General features: G+C 39.7%; 1 protein-coding gene across 2 annotated transcripts; it reads right to left on the reverse strand.

Moving 5' to 3' along the window:
* Positions 1 to 9,273: 9,273 nt before the first annotated feature.
* LOC125706180 (cysteine-rich secretory protein LCCL domain-containing 2-like) lies at positions 9,274 to 21,344 on the reverse strand. Of its 2 annotated transcripts, none has more exons than XM_048972752.1 (15): positions 19,994 to 21,344; positions 17,849 to 18,171; positions 17,541 to 17,659; positions 16,781 to 16,913; positions 14,940 to 15,055; positions 14,644 to 14,744; positions 13,973 to 14,188; positions 13,499 to 13,559; positions 13,360 to 13,426; positions 13,133 to 13,263; positions 12,906 to 12,949; positions 12,730 to 12,802; positions 11,966 to 12,041; positions 10,880 to 11,010; positions 9,274 to 10,139 (listed from the first exon to the last, which is right to left on the reverse strand). In XM_048972752.1, the coding sequence occupies exons 2-15, from the start codon at positions 18,119 to 18,121 to the stop codon at positions 10,088 to 10,090; spliced, it is 1,593 nt and encodes a 530-aa protein (XP_048828709.1). In that variant the 5' UTR covers positions 18,122 to 18,171; positions 19,994 to 21,344; the 3' UTR covers positions 9,274 to 10,087. The 2 variants fall into 2 exon arrangements, with proteins under 2 accessions (XP_048828709.1, XP_048828708.1); XM_048972751.1 differs by having other exon boundaries at positions 17,849 to 18,183.
* Positions 21,345 to 21,731: the final 387 nt, after the last annotated feature.

A 21,731-nucleotide genomic window follows, 5' to 3' on the forward strand; every position in this document is an offset into this window, starting at 1 on the left:
CCTTCCATAGTCAAAAGACTTGCTGCTGTACATACTTGTACCTGATCTCATGCAACTACTGTGAATAAGTGACTGGGGGCCACAAACTAAACTCTAATGTCCCTTTAGTATCCTACATCCAGGAATCTTGCCATTCTTTTTCCAGTCAGGCAGTTTGATGGAAAAGGTCAAGTTGGGGATCATTGAGAAGGTATAGATCATTTTATAAATTACTCCAATTATAAATAATTTGAACAATTTCTTATACCCAAATAGCAGTCAAGAGTTTGGACACCCCCACCCATAAAAAGGTTTATTGTACTATTCTCTACAATTTTTAATTGGGGGGGGGGGGGGGCAGCTGTGTGGGTTGGGACTCAAAAGATTGCTGGCTGAAATTCCATGTTCAGCAGAGTGATCTCACCATTGAGCCCCGAACAAGGCTCTTAACCCAAACTGTTAGACGGGCTGACCCTACTTTCTCCTGCACACCAGTTTCATGAGGTGGCCCTCCTGGATTGCTTTTCCAGCTGTCCTTAAGGAGGTCCCAGATATATGCTGAGCACTCATTGACTGCTTTTCCTTCACTCTCAGTCTCCTCGAAAAACATTTCTACTGTGTTCAGGTCAGGTGGCCAGATCATGTGATGTGATACTATTGCTCTCCTTTGTAAGTGGCTTGGCATGTCCACATTTTTGACTGGTAGTGTACATTGTACAGGTTACAAAGACTAGATTGTCTTTTTACCCAAGAACAATTAACTTAAATGTCTAATAAGTAGTTTAGTCATTCCTGCTCAAAATCACGATAAAAATTGGTTACCACAGGTCGAAATAGCATTTAAAATCTCTCTTTGCATATTATGTAGAATGTACCAGGATGGTTTTGAAAGTGTGTGGATGGACTGGTTAAACAGTTTTTGCACAGATTCTGGTTGCATTATACATTGAGGGCATGCTAGTGGAAATTCCAAAGATTTAACAAGGGGTCAGAAGTCCTGCTATAAAAGAGGGCTGCCTTGATATGCATTGTACAGCTTGAGCTGTCTGAAATGAGCCAGACTCTGTGCCTGCCTTAAAAATCATCTAATTTGCAGCAGGTCAGTTTGATATTTCAACCGTACCTTTGTCGTACTTACTTAAAATTTTTCACTCATTATATCCTTTGCTATACAGCAGCCCCAATTTTGGTGTCAAGTTCCACCAGACCTACCAACATTTCATAGAACTAATTCCTCCCTTTCCTTAATACCCAATACCAAAAAAAGAAAAGATAAGAAAAGGATACAAAACGCAGATAAGAAATGCATTAATTGGTTAGAACATTAATTGGTTAGCTCACTTCCATGCCTCTGCATATTCCTTTAAAAACTGTAGTCAGATTTTTCTTTCTGTTCCTATTAACCCAAAGCTTCCCTGCAGCAACAGTGCCCCCTGGCTGCAAGTCTGCTTCCTTCCATTTCTACAACAAAAATAAAATGTACACTATTCAGTATCTAGATATTTTTTTTCTGATTTGGCTTCTTATACTTATAGATTACATATGCATAGGTACTAATTTTCCTTGGGTTAAATACCTGAAGAGCTTTACTTCACATACTTGTTGCTGTTCAAAATTAAGATACCTGCTGTTAGAAGATTTTGCACAATTCAAATTAAGTGCTTAATTCAGACTGTACTTACAGTAATTTACTTTATGGCATTACCTGATAAACACAATGAGCAAGTGCTACGGAGATGAATGATTTTAAAATGTCCAGCAGAGGGCTCACAAAGCCAGTTTCAGAATCAGCATCTTGAGAAACGTGGTTCTTCAAATGCATGTTTCCAAATTTGATCAAATGTTAATAGGCTTCAAAGCCAAATTTGCCAACAGGTGATGTAGCGGCTCATTGGAACTGATGGAGCGGAGCCAAAAAAGCTTTGGGGGTTTCCAAGCCAAACTGCTCCAGGTCCTGGCTGCTATGTACTGTAGGAGACAGCTTTGCATTTATAAATGAGTCCTTGTATAAATCTGGGAGGTACACGCATAAGCTGCTGAAGCTTCTCCCGAACAATTTCCAGTCCATAAGCTTCTGCAAGTTTAGGGGGTGGCAAGGGTTAAGTGCTATGGGCTGGACCAGGTGCACCGACATGGGGACATAGTGACTCAGCACTAAGGGATGAAAGCCGAATCTCAACAGAACTCGTCTCTAATACTGCTTATTTACACATCTAAAACACCAAATCAATACAAAGAAAGGCCCTATTTCTGAACTCTGAGTCATTTCTGTTCACTCTTAAACATGGGTAACAGCCACTGCCACTGGATAAACTAAGCAGACAGACATGGAGGGGAAGAAAAGACCCACTGTGTATTATAACATAAGGATTTTAGCTTTAGTGAATGATTCCCTGTAATTCAAATACCATGGCTGAAAAGCCACTTCAATAACAGCAGTCGTTTGCTCATTGTATCCTCATATCCATCTCTGCATGTCATATTGTGTGTACTTCTGCTTTTGCACATCTTATCAGTCCATCTTCCAAACCCTTATCCTGACCAGGGTCGTTGGGTTACACCCTGGACTAGATGCCGGCCCATTACAGGAGAGACACACACAAACCACCATACACTAGGGGGAATTGCAGTTAACCATAATTACATACCTTTGAAAAGGAGGAGGAAACTGGTGCATCCAGAGGAGACCCGTGCTGGACAGAAAGATGATGAAAACTCCACAGACAGAGCAGAGGTGGGATTCAAGACCGCACCTCTGGATATGCGAGGTACCAGTGCTACCCACAGTGCTGAGCCAGTATTATTATATCAAGCGTTCCATAAGTGTATAATAATTGAGACAGCTGATTAAACTCACAGCACTAACAACATATAAAAGGGGGAAATAATGGCACCAGGGTTCCACAGTCCTGAAGGGAAAAGGCATCAATATGCATGGAACCTAATTATAACAATGAATAAATCACACATAATAGCTCAACTAAAGAACACCTAACACAGAGTCTTCTAACACCCACAAAAGTGTTTATAATCAAAAAACATTACTAGGAATTCAAAAAAAGAAAATAATGGAGGCTTTTTTTAAAAACGATACTGCACGAGATTCAGATGATGTGAGACTTTGGGCACAACCTAAGCCATGCTTGACGTTTTGAACCAAGGAAACAGGCATTCTGCTGAACAGCCCTGACGTAACCTGCTGACAGCAGGTGAAAAGCTACCTTTGGTCAGCCACCCACAGCTGGGACTCTTCTCAGACTTCTGCACATTCCTTTAAAAAGCTTTTTCACAGAGAAAGTTAAATAAAGCTGCCAAGACAGCAGCAGTCCATTTCATCCTTGAGCCTTAGTGTCTCAGACTGTGCCTCTCAGAATAGACCTAAAAAGCCCCTGTATTTTATGGTCAGTTGAAATTTTATCTGACCTAAACCCATTCCAGGACAAACCCCAGCAACATACTTACACGAAGAATAGTGTAAAAGTCACTAATAAGACATAATATTGACAAACTCCCCCCACACAAACCAACAAGAGAAAACAATTTACTCCTGTAATAAAGAAGGAAAATTAAAACCATCTGCAAACAAAAAAGGCAGAACGCAGAATGGATGCACAAGATAACAGGAATAATATTGAGAAACAAGCCAACAGATAATCTTCTCTTTCAGAACAATTCAGTAACAATCTGACTGGACACCTGAAAAATGCTACAGTAACGCAGATGGACGCAGCATTTTGTATTGCGGATTTTCTGCACAATGTAAAGTTCAAGCAGTGATCAAACTTCTGTTTGCAAGAGCACTCCAAATTGAAGAACTGGGGAACATCATGCATAAACATTCACTGGGCTGCACTACAGTGACTATATCCTGTCATCCCCTCTGCAGGCAGGCAGGACATATTATAGACCCTGGACTGTGAAGAGTGATCGGCATGTCACTATAAAACCAATCTGTGTGAACAAAAGTAGAAAGAAATGGGAGGGATACTTTTTACACACATGCCTTGCTTGTTTGAGATGGTGGGATGTATTGGAGAGAAACAGAAGCAGCTTCCTTTGCAATTACACTGGTCACTGTTCCACAAAAAAATGTTTATGATTTATAGCAAGTTCCTGGCTCATGTATTCTGTCACTTCAGTTAATATTTTAATCAAACCTAATTAATTTATAAAACTGAAATTAAATCTCTTTAAAAGCTGTTCAAAGAATGGAAATGGACCCAAAAATTGATGACCTACAAAACATACCTACCTTTCAACACCATTCTTTCATAACAGACACCACTTCACTCTTCATTAAAAACATCCAACAGAGACACAAAAAAGTTAAATTCCCCATATAAGCAGAACATCTTGCCAAAATCTTTGTTTATAATCCAAAACCTCAATTACAGGTCTTCATGATAACAAAGGGTAACATGAACTCATCCTCTTAGGATTTGCTCTTCAATGTATTCAAATACTAAGCAAAGAGGCAGCTCACGCCTAAATATGTTAAAGAAAGGCTCTTCCTTGTACACTGTCTGTGTTACCCTAAAGGAAGCTCAAATATTTATACATTTCTGGTGGGCTTCCTTGCAAGAAAAAAACGTAAAGGACAAGAATTATAGCTAATCTTTGGCTGCAATGTCACACTCTATGGGTTTCTCTTCAATACATGAGGTGATTTCAATTAAAAATGCAGAATTCATAAAAATTAGAACCAGGGGGACAAGAAACAATTGGAAAGAAAGTGATGCTACATCCAGACTAATGTGAACACAGCAGTTCCAGAAACAAGTATTTTGGCACAAACTGGAGACTTCCTGATCCCTAACATCAATGGACGACTGATGACTTCCTTGTGTAAAATGTTTCATTCTCGCCATTAAAATAAGAGATGCATCTATAGAAACATTCATGTAATTCCAGATATCTTCCGTCACCCCATAAATGTCTCAAAATAAGTTTTTCCACCATGGAAACAAAAAATATCAAACAAAAATACAGGTCTGCCAGATAAAATCATTATAAAATTCCAACTAAACAGTAGTGATCAAAAACAAACAAAAAAAGCTAGAGGATATCACTACGTTTTGTATTAATATTTGAAATATATCACTGCTACAGATTATGGCCAACACAGAGAAACCTATTTCTAGCTATAGGCAAGTTTTCAAAACAAAAAAAAGCTAGTAAAATGCTATGCTAGTTATGCGATCATAACAAATTTGATTTTGGAAACGTAAATGTCAATAAAATAATTCCTAAAAATAGAATAAAAATTAATTTGACATTCTTTCAAGGGACTTATATTTTCTAAGTCACACTTTGATATCATTAAAGATAAATTTATTGCAGTTGATAATATTTTATACAATTCGTGTGATGCAAAAAAATATTTTGTAAAAAGGCATTTTCTTTAGCACATATAGGGTCAGACCATCACCAGGAAGTCTGTCAGACAATGAAAAGTACTTCTGAAGGTCACAAAATGAGTGTCCATCTCAAACTAATCTGAAAATGTTCCGAGTTTCATGTGAACCTCTGATGTGTCCACTTTTTTGGGTCCTGTAGTGACACATCTACATTATACACATAAAATATTTTACAGAAAAGTATAAATATCATAAGAGAAATCTGTGTGTGGATATGCTAAAAAGGGCGCCTATTCTTACAGAATACACAAGCTATTCCAAATGTAATATCACACCATAGGACAATTAATGTGAGGTGTTGAGCAAAAAAATTGAAAACTGTGAAATGTAGCAAATTTTGGTAACTACTGATATAACTTGAAAATTAACTTTTGTGGTACACTAGCATATAAATTTAATCTGAAAGTTAAACAAAAAAAGAAATTTACGCCTCCATTTAGACACACTGGTTTGTGCCTTTTGTTCCCCCAGTGGTGTGAAAATGCTCGCTTGTCAGCATCTGCATCTCCCTCCACTGGCCTGTACTTTCACTGTTGGCTACAACACCAGACCTAGTAAAAGCCTATGCATCTGTCTGCTCCCCAAGTGAAAACCTCAGGTCAAACAGTCCAGCGTGGATGAGAAGGCGCGTTTTGTTTAGTAAGGGCAACAGCCAAAAAGAGCTGGGATATAACACTCCGAGCACATATTGATGTATGTGTGAGGGGAAGGACTGGAGTAGAAGTGTACCTAGCAAGCCAGCCAAGTGAAAACAAGCAACAGTTCACGAAGTTCACAAGCCCAACTTCAGGCTCATTTCAGAAAGTGCTTTTTTTATAATGTCAACCTCAGACCCAAATAATAGAAAAAGCTTCTTGCTTTACGGATGTCACTCACCAGTTATAACCACAAAGTACAGCAGCAGTTACAAATTTTTTTCTGATACTGATTCACAATATAAATGTATGTTAGAATAAGTCTTGCAATTTGTATTGTGGGGTATCCAAAGTTTTCAGTAGCACAGTGCCCCTGGAGTTAAGTTTTGGAGCTGCCTCACTGAATTGTCAAACTAATACAAGTATGTAGCAGACATCCTAGCTCTCCTGAACGTTCTGGCAGCTCCCTGACACCCAGGAATGAGGTGCAACATCCTGGAAATCTGTCCAATTAAAACCTATTGAATTAAAAATGATCAAACAGTGGGATCCTTTGGCCAATGAACAGACTTCACTTGAGCGGTTGATTAGTTTTATGCCGCTCTAATTCAGGTGCACGGGAAACTACAAAGTAAACCGCGACACTTATCCAGTGTGAAACAGTATGTTATACACATCACCCTCATGTGACCAGATTCAAATTAGTCACTTACTTCTCAAAGCTGAACTCTTAAAGTGAAAATCATTTCAACATGCAAACATTCCCACAATATTCAATATTCATTACCGAATTCCAAATATTTATAACAAGCAAATCTATAATGTTTGACAACTAAGAAGTATTGAGTTGTGCTCCATTTCCGACCTTTTCCTGCATCGCTGTTTGTCTTGTGAAATTATAATGGTACGATTATTGTCACTTAATGTGAAAATGCCGAATCTGTCCTTCAGTGAGTACTGTACGGTTAATTTCAGGAATACATGACTATTACATAAAAGGCAAACACATAATCAAGGATACTTCATTCTGGGAGTGAGAGGAATGCAGACAGCCATCCATCCACCCAAGAGCAGGACTGACAACTCTCAGGCATCTAGCGTTACACTCACGGTTATATAAGAAATCGTATGGCAAATCTATATTATTCATATATTATTATAAACTTGAAATTAGCAGCTTCAAAGGTGTTGAGGTAATTTGGAAAACCCTACAGACTTGATTGTTGTGAGATTTTAAATTCCAAATAACTGATAAGTTAGCAACCCTGCCCCCCCCACCACATACACACACACACACACACACACGCACACGCACACAATCACACACTTTGGTCAATGAGATGCCTGTTGCCATAATCACTAACAAGTGTGGACTACGGCAGGAGACCTAGGTGTCATGGGGAGAATTCACAAACTCCAAACCCCCAATCCTGGAAGTGTGAGGTGAATATTCAAAATATGCTATGATTCCTTTATTCCAGCTGTTCATTTTTTGAACCTGTGACAGTTATATTCTGTGTATAAAAACTAAGTCTCTAAAGCATTCTATCAAGAATATATTACAATTTTGACATTAGTGGGATGAGAGCAAATGAAACGGCATAAGAAACAGGTGATAGAGTAAGCTGTCCGCTACCACTTAATATTTATATATGAAATCTCCATTTCATTGTAAAGAGGTGACTCTTTTATAAAGAATCATTCTTAATGCTTCTTAAGTACTTCGGCACATACATTTGTAAAGGAGGAAAACATTACACCAGACATTTCTTTGGGCACTTTTACAGGAGAGAGAATATTCACTTCACACAGGTTATACTTACTCAGTGGTGTTACCTGCTGCTGTGAAAATGCCACACAATAGTATACAGTATTTCTGAATGCAACTGAAACATTCATCCAGTCAGTCATGCCACAACAAGTAATATCACACCTAATGCGTTTTGATATATTATCAGTCCACAAGTCCAGTACACTTTCAGAAAAGAAGTGTAGATATCTGTAGCTTTGCTCGTCATTGGGGTTGTACCCTTCTAACGTATAGAAATGGGCTCTAAGGAACATTCCAAATGGTACAGACAGCATTACTGTAGCATCAATGGTACAGAAATGTTCCTCAAAGTCCATTTCTGTACCCCAAAGGGTACACTAATCCCTCAGCTAATGGCACAATTGGCAGATCCTTGAGGGTACAGCGCCAGTGATAGGCAAAAGTACAATTATTTTACCCTTTTTTTCTGAATGTCATGCAAGTGAACAATAGTGATGTTCAACTGGTGAATGAAGTGTTCCAGTTCTTTTCAGTGATTTGTTGGAAGCGGCTTTCAAAGACGAAACATTTTTGTACAAAAACACATTGCACAGGTCGAAGTCATAGATTCTAAAAATCGAAAAATATTCGACAAACGATCATATAAAAATACAGCAACATTTTAAAATTCACTTACATTTGTTTTAAGTAGACTGTCTAGCCATGTTGCCTTCGGTGGCCCTCCGCATACCGTAATTCGTTGTATTTGTGCTGTGTGCCCAACTGCATGGTAGCTGAGGCTCAGCACCGACTAACAACGGCCAGAATGAGGGTTCTCGAACCATTACCTATATTCTCTGATTCCAATAGATGGTGCTCTCTGTTCAAAGAACAGCTCAAAGTATGTTCCAAAGTAAGCCAAGAGCACCAACAAGTGGGGGTCAGGAAATACAGTAAATGGTTCATGAACCTTCGTTTTGGCCATCACTACTCCCAAATCCTGGCAATCCACAAGTTAACAAGTTCAACATGTTCTGTTAAAGCAGTTACTAGGCAATTCTCGTGAGGCTCTTAAGATTCATATAGGAAATGTTTATATGATTTATTCATGTATTTTTATAATTATTATTAACATTTTAAATGCATATACTGGTCACTGTTCTTTTTATTTAATAATTTAAATTATATTATATAATTTCGTTTGGCCTAAGGTTCCAAGTTTTGGAGTTGCATTCCCCTAATCATATTTTTCTCATTGGATATGTGTATTTTAGTACAGAATTTTAGCTAACACTAGGTTTTTCAGGAATGCATTAATCCCATTGTAGTAGGTCTGACTGTATAAATGAATTTGTTACTTTTTGGAGAAAAAAAGGGGGAGAAAAATGGAACAATGTCATAAAAATTACCTTTAATGAAACAGATCTTTTTTGACAAAAAGAAAATTTCTGTAGAAATGGATGCATTTACATTTATTTGTGTAACAGACACATTTGTTCAAAGCAAGTTGCAAGTAAGGCAGGTAATACAACAATGACTCTGAAACAGCCTGAGATGAATATAAATTTTGCGAAAACCATGACAGGGATAGGACGTTAAACAATAACAGACGCATAAGCAAATGGAGTGCCACTACAGGGGTAAACTGGGCAGGAAGTCAAGTTTGGGTCTCATTACATGGCTTATTTTATGTTAAAAAGGTTAATATAGTATTTTTGAGACATGGCATAATATGCTCGTCCATTTCCTAACACAGAATCTCCAAGGCTTCCTGGTCCCCTTCTCCCCATCATAGCAAATAAAAAAAATTTAATTTATAAATATTTGATAAAGTTTGATGTTTTGAAACACTGGCATTTTGCACTTCAGTGCTTTACATTGACATGTTCACTAGCAGCCAAAACTGTGGAAACACTTGTAATATTTAGAGATTGCAGAACTTCATTCCAGTTTCTCCAAACCACTTAATTGTCCAATGCATGATATTTGTAACATTCTTTGATTGTTCATAAATATTACCATCAATATTCGTGTAGTAATTCTTAAAGCTTAATGCCAAAAAATGCTAGGTGTTTCTTCAGTTTTGGTCATTAGTGTATGTGGCAGCTGGATGTGGGGAAGAATTTTTTAATCCTTAGATACTGAATGTGAAACTTAGGGAGAGAAGGGTAAACCCTGCTAGGGGAGTCTAATTAGTGGCAAGATGCTAATCAGATTGTTTGAGGCTAGATGCTTGATACTGTGGTGTGGGAGGGGATGTATTGTTTGTCCCCGAAACAGAAAAGGTTTCCTCTTGTCACTACATCTCACTGTCTCACAGCAAAGACACGGAAAGAGCATCCTTCATGGTCCTTTTTACTGCAAGGGAAAAACATCTTCAAATAGGTACGATATCATGCACACTTATATTCCATCATTCTAAAGCAACAAACCAGGCTGATAGTCAAGTTGCGCATTGGGTCAGAAAGTTTGAATTTGAAATCCAAAGCTAAACAGTGGTTTGATAATATGTTTTGTAATGTTGCTATTTCAATAATATATTTGGATGATGTCACCCTAATATCACCCAATATTATCAATTCAGCTAGTATAATATAACAATACTGACTACCCAATTACCATCAAAATGTCAATCTGCACACCAATTAAAGGCTTTTCAACTTGGGAGGTTCATCAGGTCACATAAGCTTTGGTCATCTCCCTTTTCTGAGCCATTTGACTTATGAAGGACAAACAACTTATCATTGATTCTTCTCGAACTAAATCCCAGTCCAATCGTAACATTTCGTCTTCATTAGGAGAGGATTAAATTGCCAAACTGTGGATTTTAGCATGGACCTCAGCAATACATTTCATTTCACTGGGGCTGATTTTCTCCTTGCTGTTTTTTTCCAATGGATGTTCCAGCATGTACTATAGTGAAGTCATACGGATCATGTGGTCCCTCCAAGCATTAATCTGCACAATAATTCATAAGTATGCAAAGCTTCTTGCCAAGTGATTGACCCTTCGTGTACTTCAATTTGACCACAAGGCCTGACCACCAAGGACATGCTCTCTACAGTAAATAGGGATGACTACAAAGACTGAGAGGGCACCTTTCAGACCGGATACCATTTTTCAGTGTTCCAATATAGCTGCTCCTTTTGTCCAGGGGCAAGACATCCACATATCCCCCACTGGGTCTCATCACACCAGCATGCATTGCAGCACGGCAGATACTGGAATTCTGAGGAAGAACCGGAAAAAAATTCAATAACCCAGGAGAGCAACATATAAGCTTACAAGTTTTGATATACATCAATTATTCCACTGACTCACTATTCCAATTTTGATCTCAAGTAATAAAAAAACTAAGTAGGATTCATACTATACTAAGATAAGCATAGCACTTATAGCCAAGTTTTCAGTTATAAACATTATAACCAAAAGAAACCAGGGCATTCATTGAAATAATTTGAGGGTGTGTGCATTCATTTTGATCTGAGTATATTAATGACATCTAAATCAAATCCACTGAGATATCAGAATGCATTAAAACTCATTGTCTCATTGTAAAATTCTCATTGTCTCTGACTGTGATTACCACTAGCTGATGTTTCTATTGTCTATAACATACTATTGTGCCAAATTATTCCTTCATAGATTTGCTTTGAATCAAGATTAGAGTAAGCTGGTGCTACCCAGTACAGTTCTGAACAATCCTAACCAAGGTCCTCAGACACAGATGCTGAGTGATGTGTTTGAATGCTCCTAACAGCAGATACCGAGAATCTGTCAGAGGTCTCCTGAGAGCTCATTCACTACGAAATGGATATGGCAATTTAAATAACCAAATAAGCAAAAAGGGGAGTTCTCTTGAGGGACTGAAGGTTTTAAAATATTCAAGATTTACACCAATCATGGGTTCCATCAGGGACCTACCTGCATTTTTCCTGGTTAAGCCAATTGGTGGATTAACAATCCTAGGAACAAAGTGCCCAACCACTAACCCCCGGATTATGAGACTTCATTTCATTTCAATGAAGGTTGTCAAGAGTTGTGAGTCACATCATATTTAACGACTGTGGCATCATTAAACAAAAGTTACTAATGACTGCTTGTGGATATGAGGCCCAATTCTTCTCCACTGGCTGTTTCCATAGCTTGCAGAAAACCGAGTTCTGCTAAGACCAGGTCCTTACATCTGTGTAGATGTTGTTCCCAATCACCGGGGCCCAATAAGATGGCTCATTCTTGCAGTTGGATGAGCAGAAGACTCTGAGAAACAGTATGGAATGTGTGATACAGCACATTCCATACAAAGGTTTGGTTAGATGCATGCATAGTACCTACTAATATATCCTCCAAGCTATTCTGGTAGTACTTTTATTGTAGTTGTGAAAGAGTCTTTGGAATATGAAATGGTTCTAGTGATAGACAAACATCTGACAGAGACTGTGACTTGAATGTGGTGGTCTAGGTCAGAGACTCTGAACCTGCAATGCAAATTTTGGTTGCAGCAAGTTCTGACAGGGTTGTGAGACAGAATAGGAAATGTAAGCATTTTAAAACCAGCAAGCACCTATGCTGATCCCCAAATATTTTTCCTAGCCCCAATCCTAGAATTAACTTATATAAATGTAGTCTTGAGTCGGCAACTAATTAGTACTAAACTAGTGAACGCTCAACCAATCCAAGAAGCCAAACCACAGACGCTTAATTAAAAAAATCACTGGCACATCCAATCAGATTTGTGCAATAGCCATTTATTGGACTAGACTGCAGAGTGCACATCGCACTTGAGCATAGACCTATACTTGATGTAGGGTCTCGATTGAGCTGGCATGGTAAAATCTGGGTCATGGTGCAAAAAGTTTGACAATCACTGGTCTAGATTATGCCAGCTCTGAGCAAACAATTGCTAATTGTGAAAGCATGAGAGCAACCAGGGAACAGGGCCATCTACCTTGGGCAGGTGGAGGCTGGCTTTTTGAAAGGGCAGATCTCAGCCACAGTGGTATAGCAGTCAACTGACTGCTCTTTGGACAAAAAACCAAGACTGTAGTCATGGACTTTTTTCCATGCAATATTAATAAAAAAAGAGAGACACATTCAAACAAAATTATATCAAGGACTCAATACCTTTCACTTTTGCTATGGCAAATGCATTTCCTGCTCTGTAATTGCTGAAAAAGAGAAGGAAGAATTTTCTCTAGTGTATATAAATCATGTCAATAAGCATGCAGCAAAAAACCCATAAAACAATTCTTCTGTCAGTCTCATTGAATTGTGCATAAATAAACCAGATGTAGAATGAATTCTATATGCATCAACATTCTACAACGTTACACAAACTGTAAGGTGTCTACCTCAAAGATTCTACTCCATTCTTCACTGCCTTGACAAAGAATGGGAGCTTGCCTTTCCGTGCGACATCTACTAGACCACCACTGGAATTCATTGCTCCACTATGCAACGCAGCTTGGCAGATACTTGATTTCTGGGGGGAACCCAAAACAGCGGGTGTAACACAGTGTTACAAGTTCCTTTCTTTCTAGGTGTCATGTGATTTTTAAAGGTAGTACAACTGGCTCACCACATCGTAGAAGGTTGAGCCCCACACGTTACCTCTTTTGTTCTGGCAGTTGGCAGGACACCTGTACCTGTAATGTTGAGATAGTTTAGTCACCCAATAATATCAAGATCACCAGAGGATTCTGGATAGACATACTGACCTGTGGCATGTTATTCCCTTGCATCTGTCTCTCATGTTTGTCTCACAGTTGATATTTTGTGCTGCAATCAAGAAAAACATTTTTTTTTTTTTTTTCCTTTTTGAGTAAACCTGCCTGGGGAAGTGCTTATGGCACGTTCAGCTAGGAGGAGACCCCAGAGCAGACCCAGTACACCCTGGAGAGATTCTCTCTCTCGGGTGGCTTGAGAACATTATGGTATTCCTCCCAAGGAGCTGATGGAGCTGGCTGGGGAGAGGGAGGTCTAGGCATCCCTCCTTAGACTACTTGCCCCCGTGACCCAACCCCAGATAAGTGGCAGAAGATGGATGGATGTTTGGGTATACATGGCTACTGCAGCTTAACACATGGTTAATGAACACGGATGAATAAATGGATAACAATCCGCCAGGCTATGTGAACACATTCCACTGCTTAAGATTTATAGGTTTTAAAGAGCTCCTCCCTTTTACATACTTAGGAAGGTGCTCCCTGTACGTTTGGGTGGGGATGTCTTCTTCAATGCTGAGGCTGTCCTCTGGGATGAGGACCCGTCTGATGTTGTTTTCTTTGTCACGGAGGCCCCCCATTCACTGGGTTTGGGGCCAAGTTTGACGGGGGTTGTCCGGGTTTGGACGGACTCCTGGAGCTTCTCTACCTCATTCAGGTTCTCAGACTCTGGGTGATATGGCTCTGAGAAGAGGGAGACTATCACTATGTGGATAACAAAAGCAAGTACCATCCAGTAATATGAGCCCCACACATAATTGTATAATTCCATACAAAGAAATATCATACATAGATTCAGTCAGACTGTTCAAATACCACAAGCCACAATCAAATGTCTATGTCAAAAATCAAAGCATCTTTTACTGTGAATTTCAGATTTATGATGTATGGGTCATACACTGAAATGAAATATCTTTGTTATTGGTCATAGTGAAAATGAAAAGTTAATAAATAGAATACTGATACATATAGCCATGACATTTTAAGACATGGACATTAGGACAAAGAAATACAGTCAACCACTTAAGTGAGGAAAGATTATGCAGATTAGCACGGAAGCACAATGTACAATAAGTAGAGGCGGTTTCAGATCAATGAATTCTATGATGGCCGCTCATCTTTCCTACAACTCCACTCACCTTTGTGGCAGAGATTTTCTAGACAGCCACCCCCAAAGCTGGGTGGGCATTGTGAGCACGGGTGGCCATGTTTATAAGGGGCTTCTCCAATCCAGTTTCCCCTGAGAGTAAGACAAAGATGTGCACAACTCTGATTACATATATCACTACTTTATGGATAAAATGTATATATTAAAATCAAGAATGATCTTGACATTTTTATTTAATTAATTCTAGTCAACTATAGATGCCATAAATAACAGCACAGAGTAGGAGATTTAGCACAACAGAAAAGTCTATACCATAAATTCTCTTACTTTGGCGAATAATTGCAGACCAGGTAGACAGCGTTATTCCAAATCTCACCCCAGACGTTCATCCGAGAGCAAATGTGTACCGCACACCCCAATCGATTGGTGGTGGCCCAGACTAGCTACAGGGAAGCAGATTGCAAATTTACAGCACGTAGGCCCTAAGTCATTCTGCCAGGTTAAGTTTGAATTAATGTACAGATTATATAAAGACAAACATGCCAAATAATGTGTAAAAGAAAAAAAATGGGTACAATGGAATCCAACTTATGCAATGTTCAGTATAAATTCAGGCCTGTCTTTCTTTAATTTCCCAGTGATGCAATTCAGAAATTACTCCAAAAAATAAAACCTTTAGTAATTGCATCTCTGAGGCCTCCACTCCCTATTCTGTACTTTATCCCCTGCAGGACTCTTCACAAACAGTAGTCAAACACCCCACTCATTGTGCCTTTTCATCATACTCTGCAGAATTCCCCTCTGAAAAAAAAACTGTGGAACTATGTGGTTCACCCATTAATTTCATGTCATCAACTATAAAAATAATTCTCTTAAGAGTATTCATGTAGCCAATTTAAACAGCATGCTTCCAATTAGCCCAGGTATTAGGTTATGTGCATAAGCAACAAAACACTTGGATAACTACCTAGTTAAAAAATGAAAGCTTTGTCTGTCTTCCAGATGGTGTAGTTAGGCTCAGAGGAGCAGATGTTTTATCTGAGGAATGTATGTCCATGTATGTCTATTTGACAAAAACAGTGAGAAATATTTACCCAGTGACTCAGCAGACAGAGAAAACCACATTAGTACTGTGGCTGACCTGGCATAACCCAGCGCCAGTCCATAAAAAAAAGAAAAGAAAGAACGCAGGATAGAACACTGAAAGACCCAGCAAAAATAATTTGTAAATGATTAAACTGAACTATGGAGACTGGAACAATCACAAGATGAGTGACTACTACAAGATGGACCTTCCAACACCAAGCACCAAGTCAAGGGACTGTCTTCTTGTAATGGACACAGATTTAGGGGCAGAACAAGGGGGAACAGTGACCACAAAATACAAGGAACTCTTGTATTCTTTCTCTATCCATTCCTCTTTCTCTGCTTAGTTGAGACATGCTGATCTATCACTCTAGACTCTAATTCACTTAGATTTTGTAATTATTAATACTGAAGTCTCACAAGCTGAACAAACTCCTAAGCAGCTCGAAATACATTATACTTGAAATCAGTTTTGTTGTGTGCGTACTGGTTCTACTTAAATGTTACACACACTGCTCACAGCCCATCAAAGATGGTATCAAGATGAAAATGAATAACCAGAAGATACAGTAGCATTTGATGATAACCTTTTATTTCGCACATATACAAAATAAAATCTTAACATAAAAGGAAAAAAAAATAAAATCGTTAAGTCCAAAATGGAGTAGAAGGAAGTATGTACATACTAATTACTCCCTATCCCATCCAACACCATCAAATCACCATATTCTCTTACCCCCACCTCCTCTCATTACTCACCCCATACTAAAAGGAAAAAAAAGAAAATGTATAAGTAGAACTACAGTGGTAGATATAATGCGGATACAATTTAGCAGAATTATATATCCCATCAGTCACCCAGTTCATCAGTTTCATAATTTTCCAAAAGCAGGTATCAAGAATTTTTTTACTGAATAATGCCTGAACATTGCTGTAGGTCCACTGGAAAACTGTTCCAGTTTTACCCCATAAATGGAAATACAAAAGGTTTTAAACATCATCCATGCATTAAGAGTCTTCAAATTTAACTTTCTGCTAAGTTTAAAGTCCCACTAATATTTCTGTGCTGTTGATACACTCACCTGGGTGTAGTGAGTACACATAGGCCCAGAACATCGATCAGGGCAAAAGGGTCGGCACTCATATGGGTAGGGGTATGTGTAGTCCCTGACCTCATCGTACCAGGCCTGAACATGGAAAACAGGGGACCGAAAACTGCAACACAGAGACCCAATGACAGCTATAAGTCAGTGAGTCATAGTGCAAAGAGTTAATAGCTCAGAAAACCATCTAGAATAAAATCATTTATCAAAGTCTGTTTGAAAATGAGCCAAAAAGCCTAACAATTTTCCATGTGATTTTGGGAGCCAAGAACCAAAGCAAACTAAAGAGAGGCATTAGTGATATGAGAGCAGGGATTCAGACTGAATGCTGCTGTGTGATCCCATTACTCAGCTGCTTTACTGTCAAATGGATCAAATCAGAGGTAGAAAGTTCAGGTTCAGAAAGTATTAATTCAGAACAAGATTTTGTTTCAACCAACCAGTAGAGCACTCTATGACTGTGACTCCTTATGCACAACGGTTGATTGAAACAAAATCTTGGTCTGGATTGGATAATTTAGGGATCCATTCATGATCACAACCAGCCCATTGTGTGCATTGTAACGAATGCTGATTTTGTGAAAATGAAATTAAAACAAGAACAGAATTCTACAAGTTTTACTGAACAGTCTCTAATGTGGACTGTGTGTGTGTTCACATGCTTCTTTGTGCCAATAGCATCCCAGTGATGTCTTCAATGATGGGACTGTGGTACCTTCCGCAAAACTTATTCTCTCACCTGCCCCAGTGGACAGCAAGGTTCTGGCCAATGGATGGAAGCAAGTCCTGAGGCCCATGCTCCCATATACACTGCCGAGCCCAATGAGAGGCTGACCGCTCCAGTTCATCATCCCATACCTTTGCATAAATACCAAACCATCAGAACCTTCAACTACACAGTGAGTCACATTAGAGAATATTGGAGAGAATAATTTAGCTGCTATAGCACACAACATGCCATTGTTGTCAAAGGAGACATTAGTTGGGCTAATCTCTTGACAGAGGTCAAGTTGCTCCTTAACCCAATAAGGTCCTGTCCACTCTTACCATTGGCTCCATGTTAGAAGCAGTGGGATATACGCCTCCTCGTAGTTTATTATGAAGTTTGAGGATATCCTCCCTGTCAGACCACGGGATGGACCGTCGGTCCCTGCTTAGACTTGCATTCTTAGTGCGGTTCTGGTACCCATTTCGGCACCGATCCAGCAGATCCTTCAGCTCCAGGGAGTTCAGCAGAGAGAGACCATCTCCATCTTGGGTGGTCAAGATCAGTAAACCAAGGGCAGTGGTAGTAACTAAATACACAGCTGTGAAGTTCATTTCCTGCTTGGTCTGCAGAGTTCCTCAGTTTATGTTCAACTCTTCAGCTCCTGTGTAATGATCTGAAGGGTAACATACTCTTGATGCCTCCAAACTCACAGAATTTAAAACAATTTAAAATATCATGGGTTTAGCAAATAACAGGTCCAGAGGTGGAGATTTCAGGTCCAGAGAGTACACATCCAGACTAAGATTTTGTTTCAGCCAACCAGTTGGGTATTCTGTGACTGACTTTTTCTACTCAACTGGTTGGATGAAACAAAAACCTTGGTCTGCATTAGTATTCTCTGGACCTGAAATCTCCAGGTTCCTAATACAGGTTTAGTAAGTATGTTCCTTGTTAAATTACACGCATTTGATAAACAATGGATAAAAGGTACCAACCACATTTTAAATTCAACCAACATTTTATAAGAATTCAGTGAAATGAAACAATTAATACTTTATTGATCCCCAAGGGGAAATCGTCTTTATGCCTCCCTCAATTTGGTCTTTGTAGAGTAAGTTGTCTGTGAAGGGCAGCCACCCATAGCAGCGTCTAGGAAGCTGGGGGTTAAGGGCCTTGCTCAAGGACTTGCAGAAGTGCTGAGACTGGGTTTGAACCAGCGACCTTCTGATTACAGGAACACAGGCTTAGCCCACGGACGCTGTCCCCTGTAGAGTGTTTTAAAAACTACTGTAAATACAGTTTAAAGATTGACGTTTGAGTCAACTGTTCATCCTGACTGGTAAAGCATGTGTAGAAGGCACATCTCACAGGATATGCTGCCAGTCCTTCACCTCCTTCTCAGGCCCACTGGCATAGAGATGCCAAGTAGAACAGCTCTGGAGTCTGGGAGCAACCAGGACACTGCACACAGAGTGATGTTTACCCTGCCCTGTGGGATAGACCTACTGTCTGACACCTAGGCTTGTGACTACCTGTTGTCGATATGCCAACGACGTGGCCTGAGCCAGCCGCACGCAGGCTTGGACCAACTTTCTCTCTTTCCTTCTCATCTTTGTTATGAATTTTATACTGGCGTGACAGACACCCATATGAGCAGGCCAGCCTATAGCAACAAGCTCAACCCCAGTGACCAAGGCCCTGGAATCACGGGCTTTCATTCTAAGAATCCAAAAAACACAAGCAATTCCCTTATGTATAAGAAATTTCAGGGTCAGCTGAACCCAATAAATATAAGTAACTTTATGGGGAATGACTTGGATGTGATCTTTGCATCAACTGAAAAGGCACGTTTTAGACAAAATGTACCTCACTCTGAAAAGAACATTTCAAATGTTGCTGAGGAGAGAACAGACCTCTCTCTGTGGAAGGTGTTTCAAACATTCATCTAGGGAGAACATGCTCCTCACTCTCTAAAAAGCACGCATGTTCAACTAGGGAAAATGTGCACCTCATCCACTGAGGGCATTTCATACATTCATCTAGAGTGAACATTAATACCAAAATCTCTGCAGAAAGTGTTTCATACATTGAACTAATGCAGGGGTCCCCAATTCTGTTCCTGGAGGAGTAGAATCCAAGTTTGCAGACCTTGCTGTTTAAACACACTTGCACAACCTGATAATTAGCTGAATAAGATGTGCATGAGCAGGAATTCTGCAAACAGTTGGGTTTTGGCTTTCCAGGACTGGAATTGGGGAACCCCAATCAAAGGAGAGCATGCACCTCATTTTGAATGCATCACTCATTTAGCAGCATGCACCTCCAGTTCTACTCTGTCTTTTCATCCTTTCCTCATTGAGGATTGTATTTAACTCTTCAAACTAAACATAAACTTTAATTATTGAATTGATTTTGGCTTATTTATGACAAACCACAGTAAATTGCCTTGACCATAATTAAACCAGCTCAAGAGGACATCTTACCTTGGCAACAAAGTTGCGTAGAACCTATACTTGAGCTTTCAAGACTTTCCTGTCTGTCGTGGTAAATATTTTCCAAGCATATGAGGCTGAACTCCTTGCTTCCTGGCTACTGAAGCAGAAAGTGCCTTTCATGGGGAGACCCTTATGAAGAAAGGAGGAGGGGAAAGAAAGAAACACACACCCAGACTCCCACCCAGGTATGGTTTGGCAGTCCTCTGGCAAAAGTTTTCTTGAAGAAAAACAGAGAATGTGAAACCCATTGCTGCTGTCAGGACCAGACTAGGACCAATCAGTGCACGTGCACATCTACGGAGCCAGTTCATGTGGCAGTGCTGCTAAATGTCTCGGCATAATCAGCATCACATCGCGAAGCCGGCAGCGTTACTTAGCATGGCTCCTATGTGCTTTTCCAGCAGAGACCAATAACTCATGGTGTTGGTCAGTGATGCCAGGGTGACAGGGAGGCCTTTCAGGATGGCCCTTGCCTTGGCAGCATGCAAAAGCTGCACTCTCCCGTTCACCTTCGTGAGGCAGAAAAAGATTCTTGGCATAGCAGTGTGAAGAGGAACCCCAAAGTCACATCCTTAGCAATAACGGATCGCCGTTACCAACACCTGCACATTACTGAGCGAGAGGACAAACATTCTTTTGATGTGAGCGTGTGTTGTGTCTGCAGAGGAAAACTATTAGTGTCCACACAAGTAGAGCTGCTAGCATCCACAGAAGCAGCTGCAACGCCACGAGACTCAGAGAACAGCAGGCAGTGAGGCCACAGAGCTACAGACAAGGGACCAACACCCCCACAGTTAAATTACCTTCCTGCAGGTCAGTTAGTTACCATGGGGTTAAACCAAACAGTGGCCAACAGTGCAGAGAAATCCGAACCACTAAGCGTGAAGCTTCATTTTCACAAAGCAACAGGCCATTGAGACAGTAATAATCTCATTCAGGATGGAAAGACAACATTAATCATATTCAATAACATCACTAAGCTGCACTTACATGCTGTGTAACCATATAAACAAGGGGACACATGCTATGTAAGCTCTTTAGGGCAGCTGGGTATGGGAAGGGCTCCAAATACAATTGAGCAGAAGCAAACAGAACTTCAGCATTTACATCAATGGCAGCCAGGAATAAACGGCGATTATAAACAGAGGCATCCTCACAGAAGAGAGAGAGAAACAACTTAAGTGATGGGTGTAAAAGCAGGAAATGTTTTGGTCTGGGAGTCAGGTTTTGGAAAACCAATAATGCCCTGAAACATTAGAAATGTGAGCTTTAAGAAATATTTTATAATACATGAAGATCATGAAATATTTATGAATAAAAATTTTCTGATATAACCTCCTCAGACATGAAAAAGATATGGTTGAAAACAATAGACTGTGGCTATAATGTGAAGGAAGAACTTTAATTTTCCTGCTAAGACAGAACGAATGTGCAAAGGCAAGAAACACTGACGGGTAGCCAAGCGAGACTAAGCCATTTAATTTGTGACAGCAGAACAATCGAGCCACCTCTCACAGCTGTGTTTTCACAGAAAAATTGCTGCTCACAAACATTTCCTGGCTATAGCCTTCACACCGAATACACATCGCATTGTAAAGCAGAAATATCGTAACAGAACGCGAGAGTGAGCAGTGTTAAGTGTTCCAATCTGAGGTCACCGCTAATACCACATTGTTAGAAAATAATCACGTTACATAATTGTGAGGGCACACCTGTTAAGACAAGC

This window comes from Brienomyrus brachyistius, chromosome 13, assembly GCF_023856365.1.
Source record: "Brienomyrus brachyistius isolate T26 chromosome 13, BBRACH_0.4, whole genome shotgun sequence".
Classification (NCBI taxonomy): Eukaryota; Metazoa; Chordata; class Actinopteri; order Osteoglossiformes; family Mormyridae; genus Brienomyrus; species Brienomyrus brachyistius.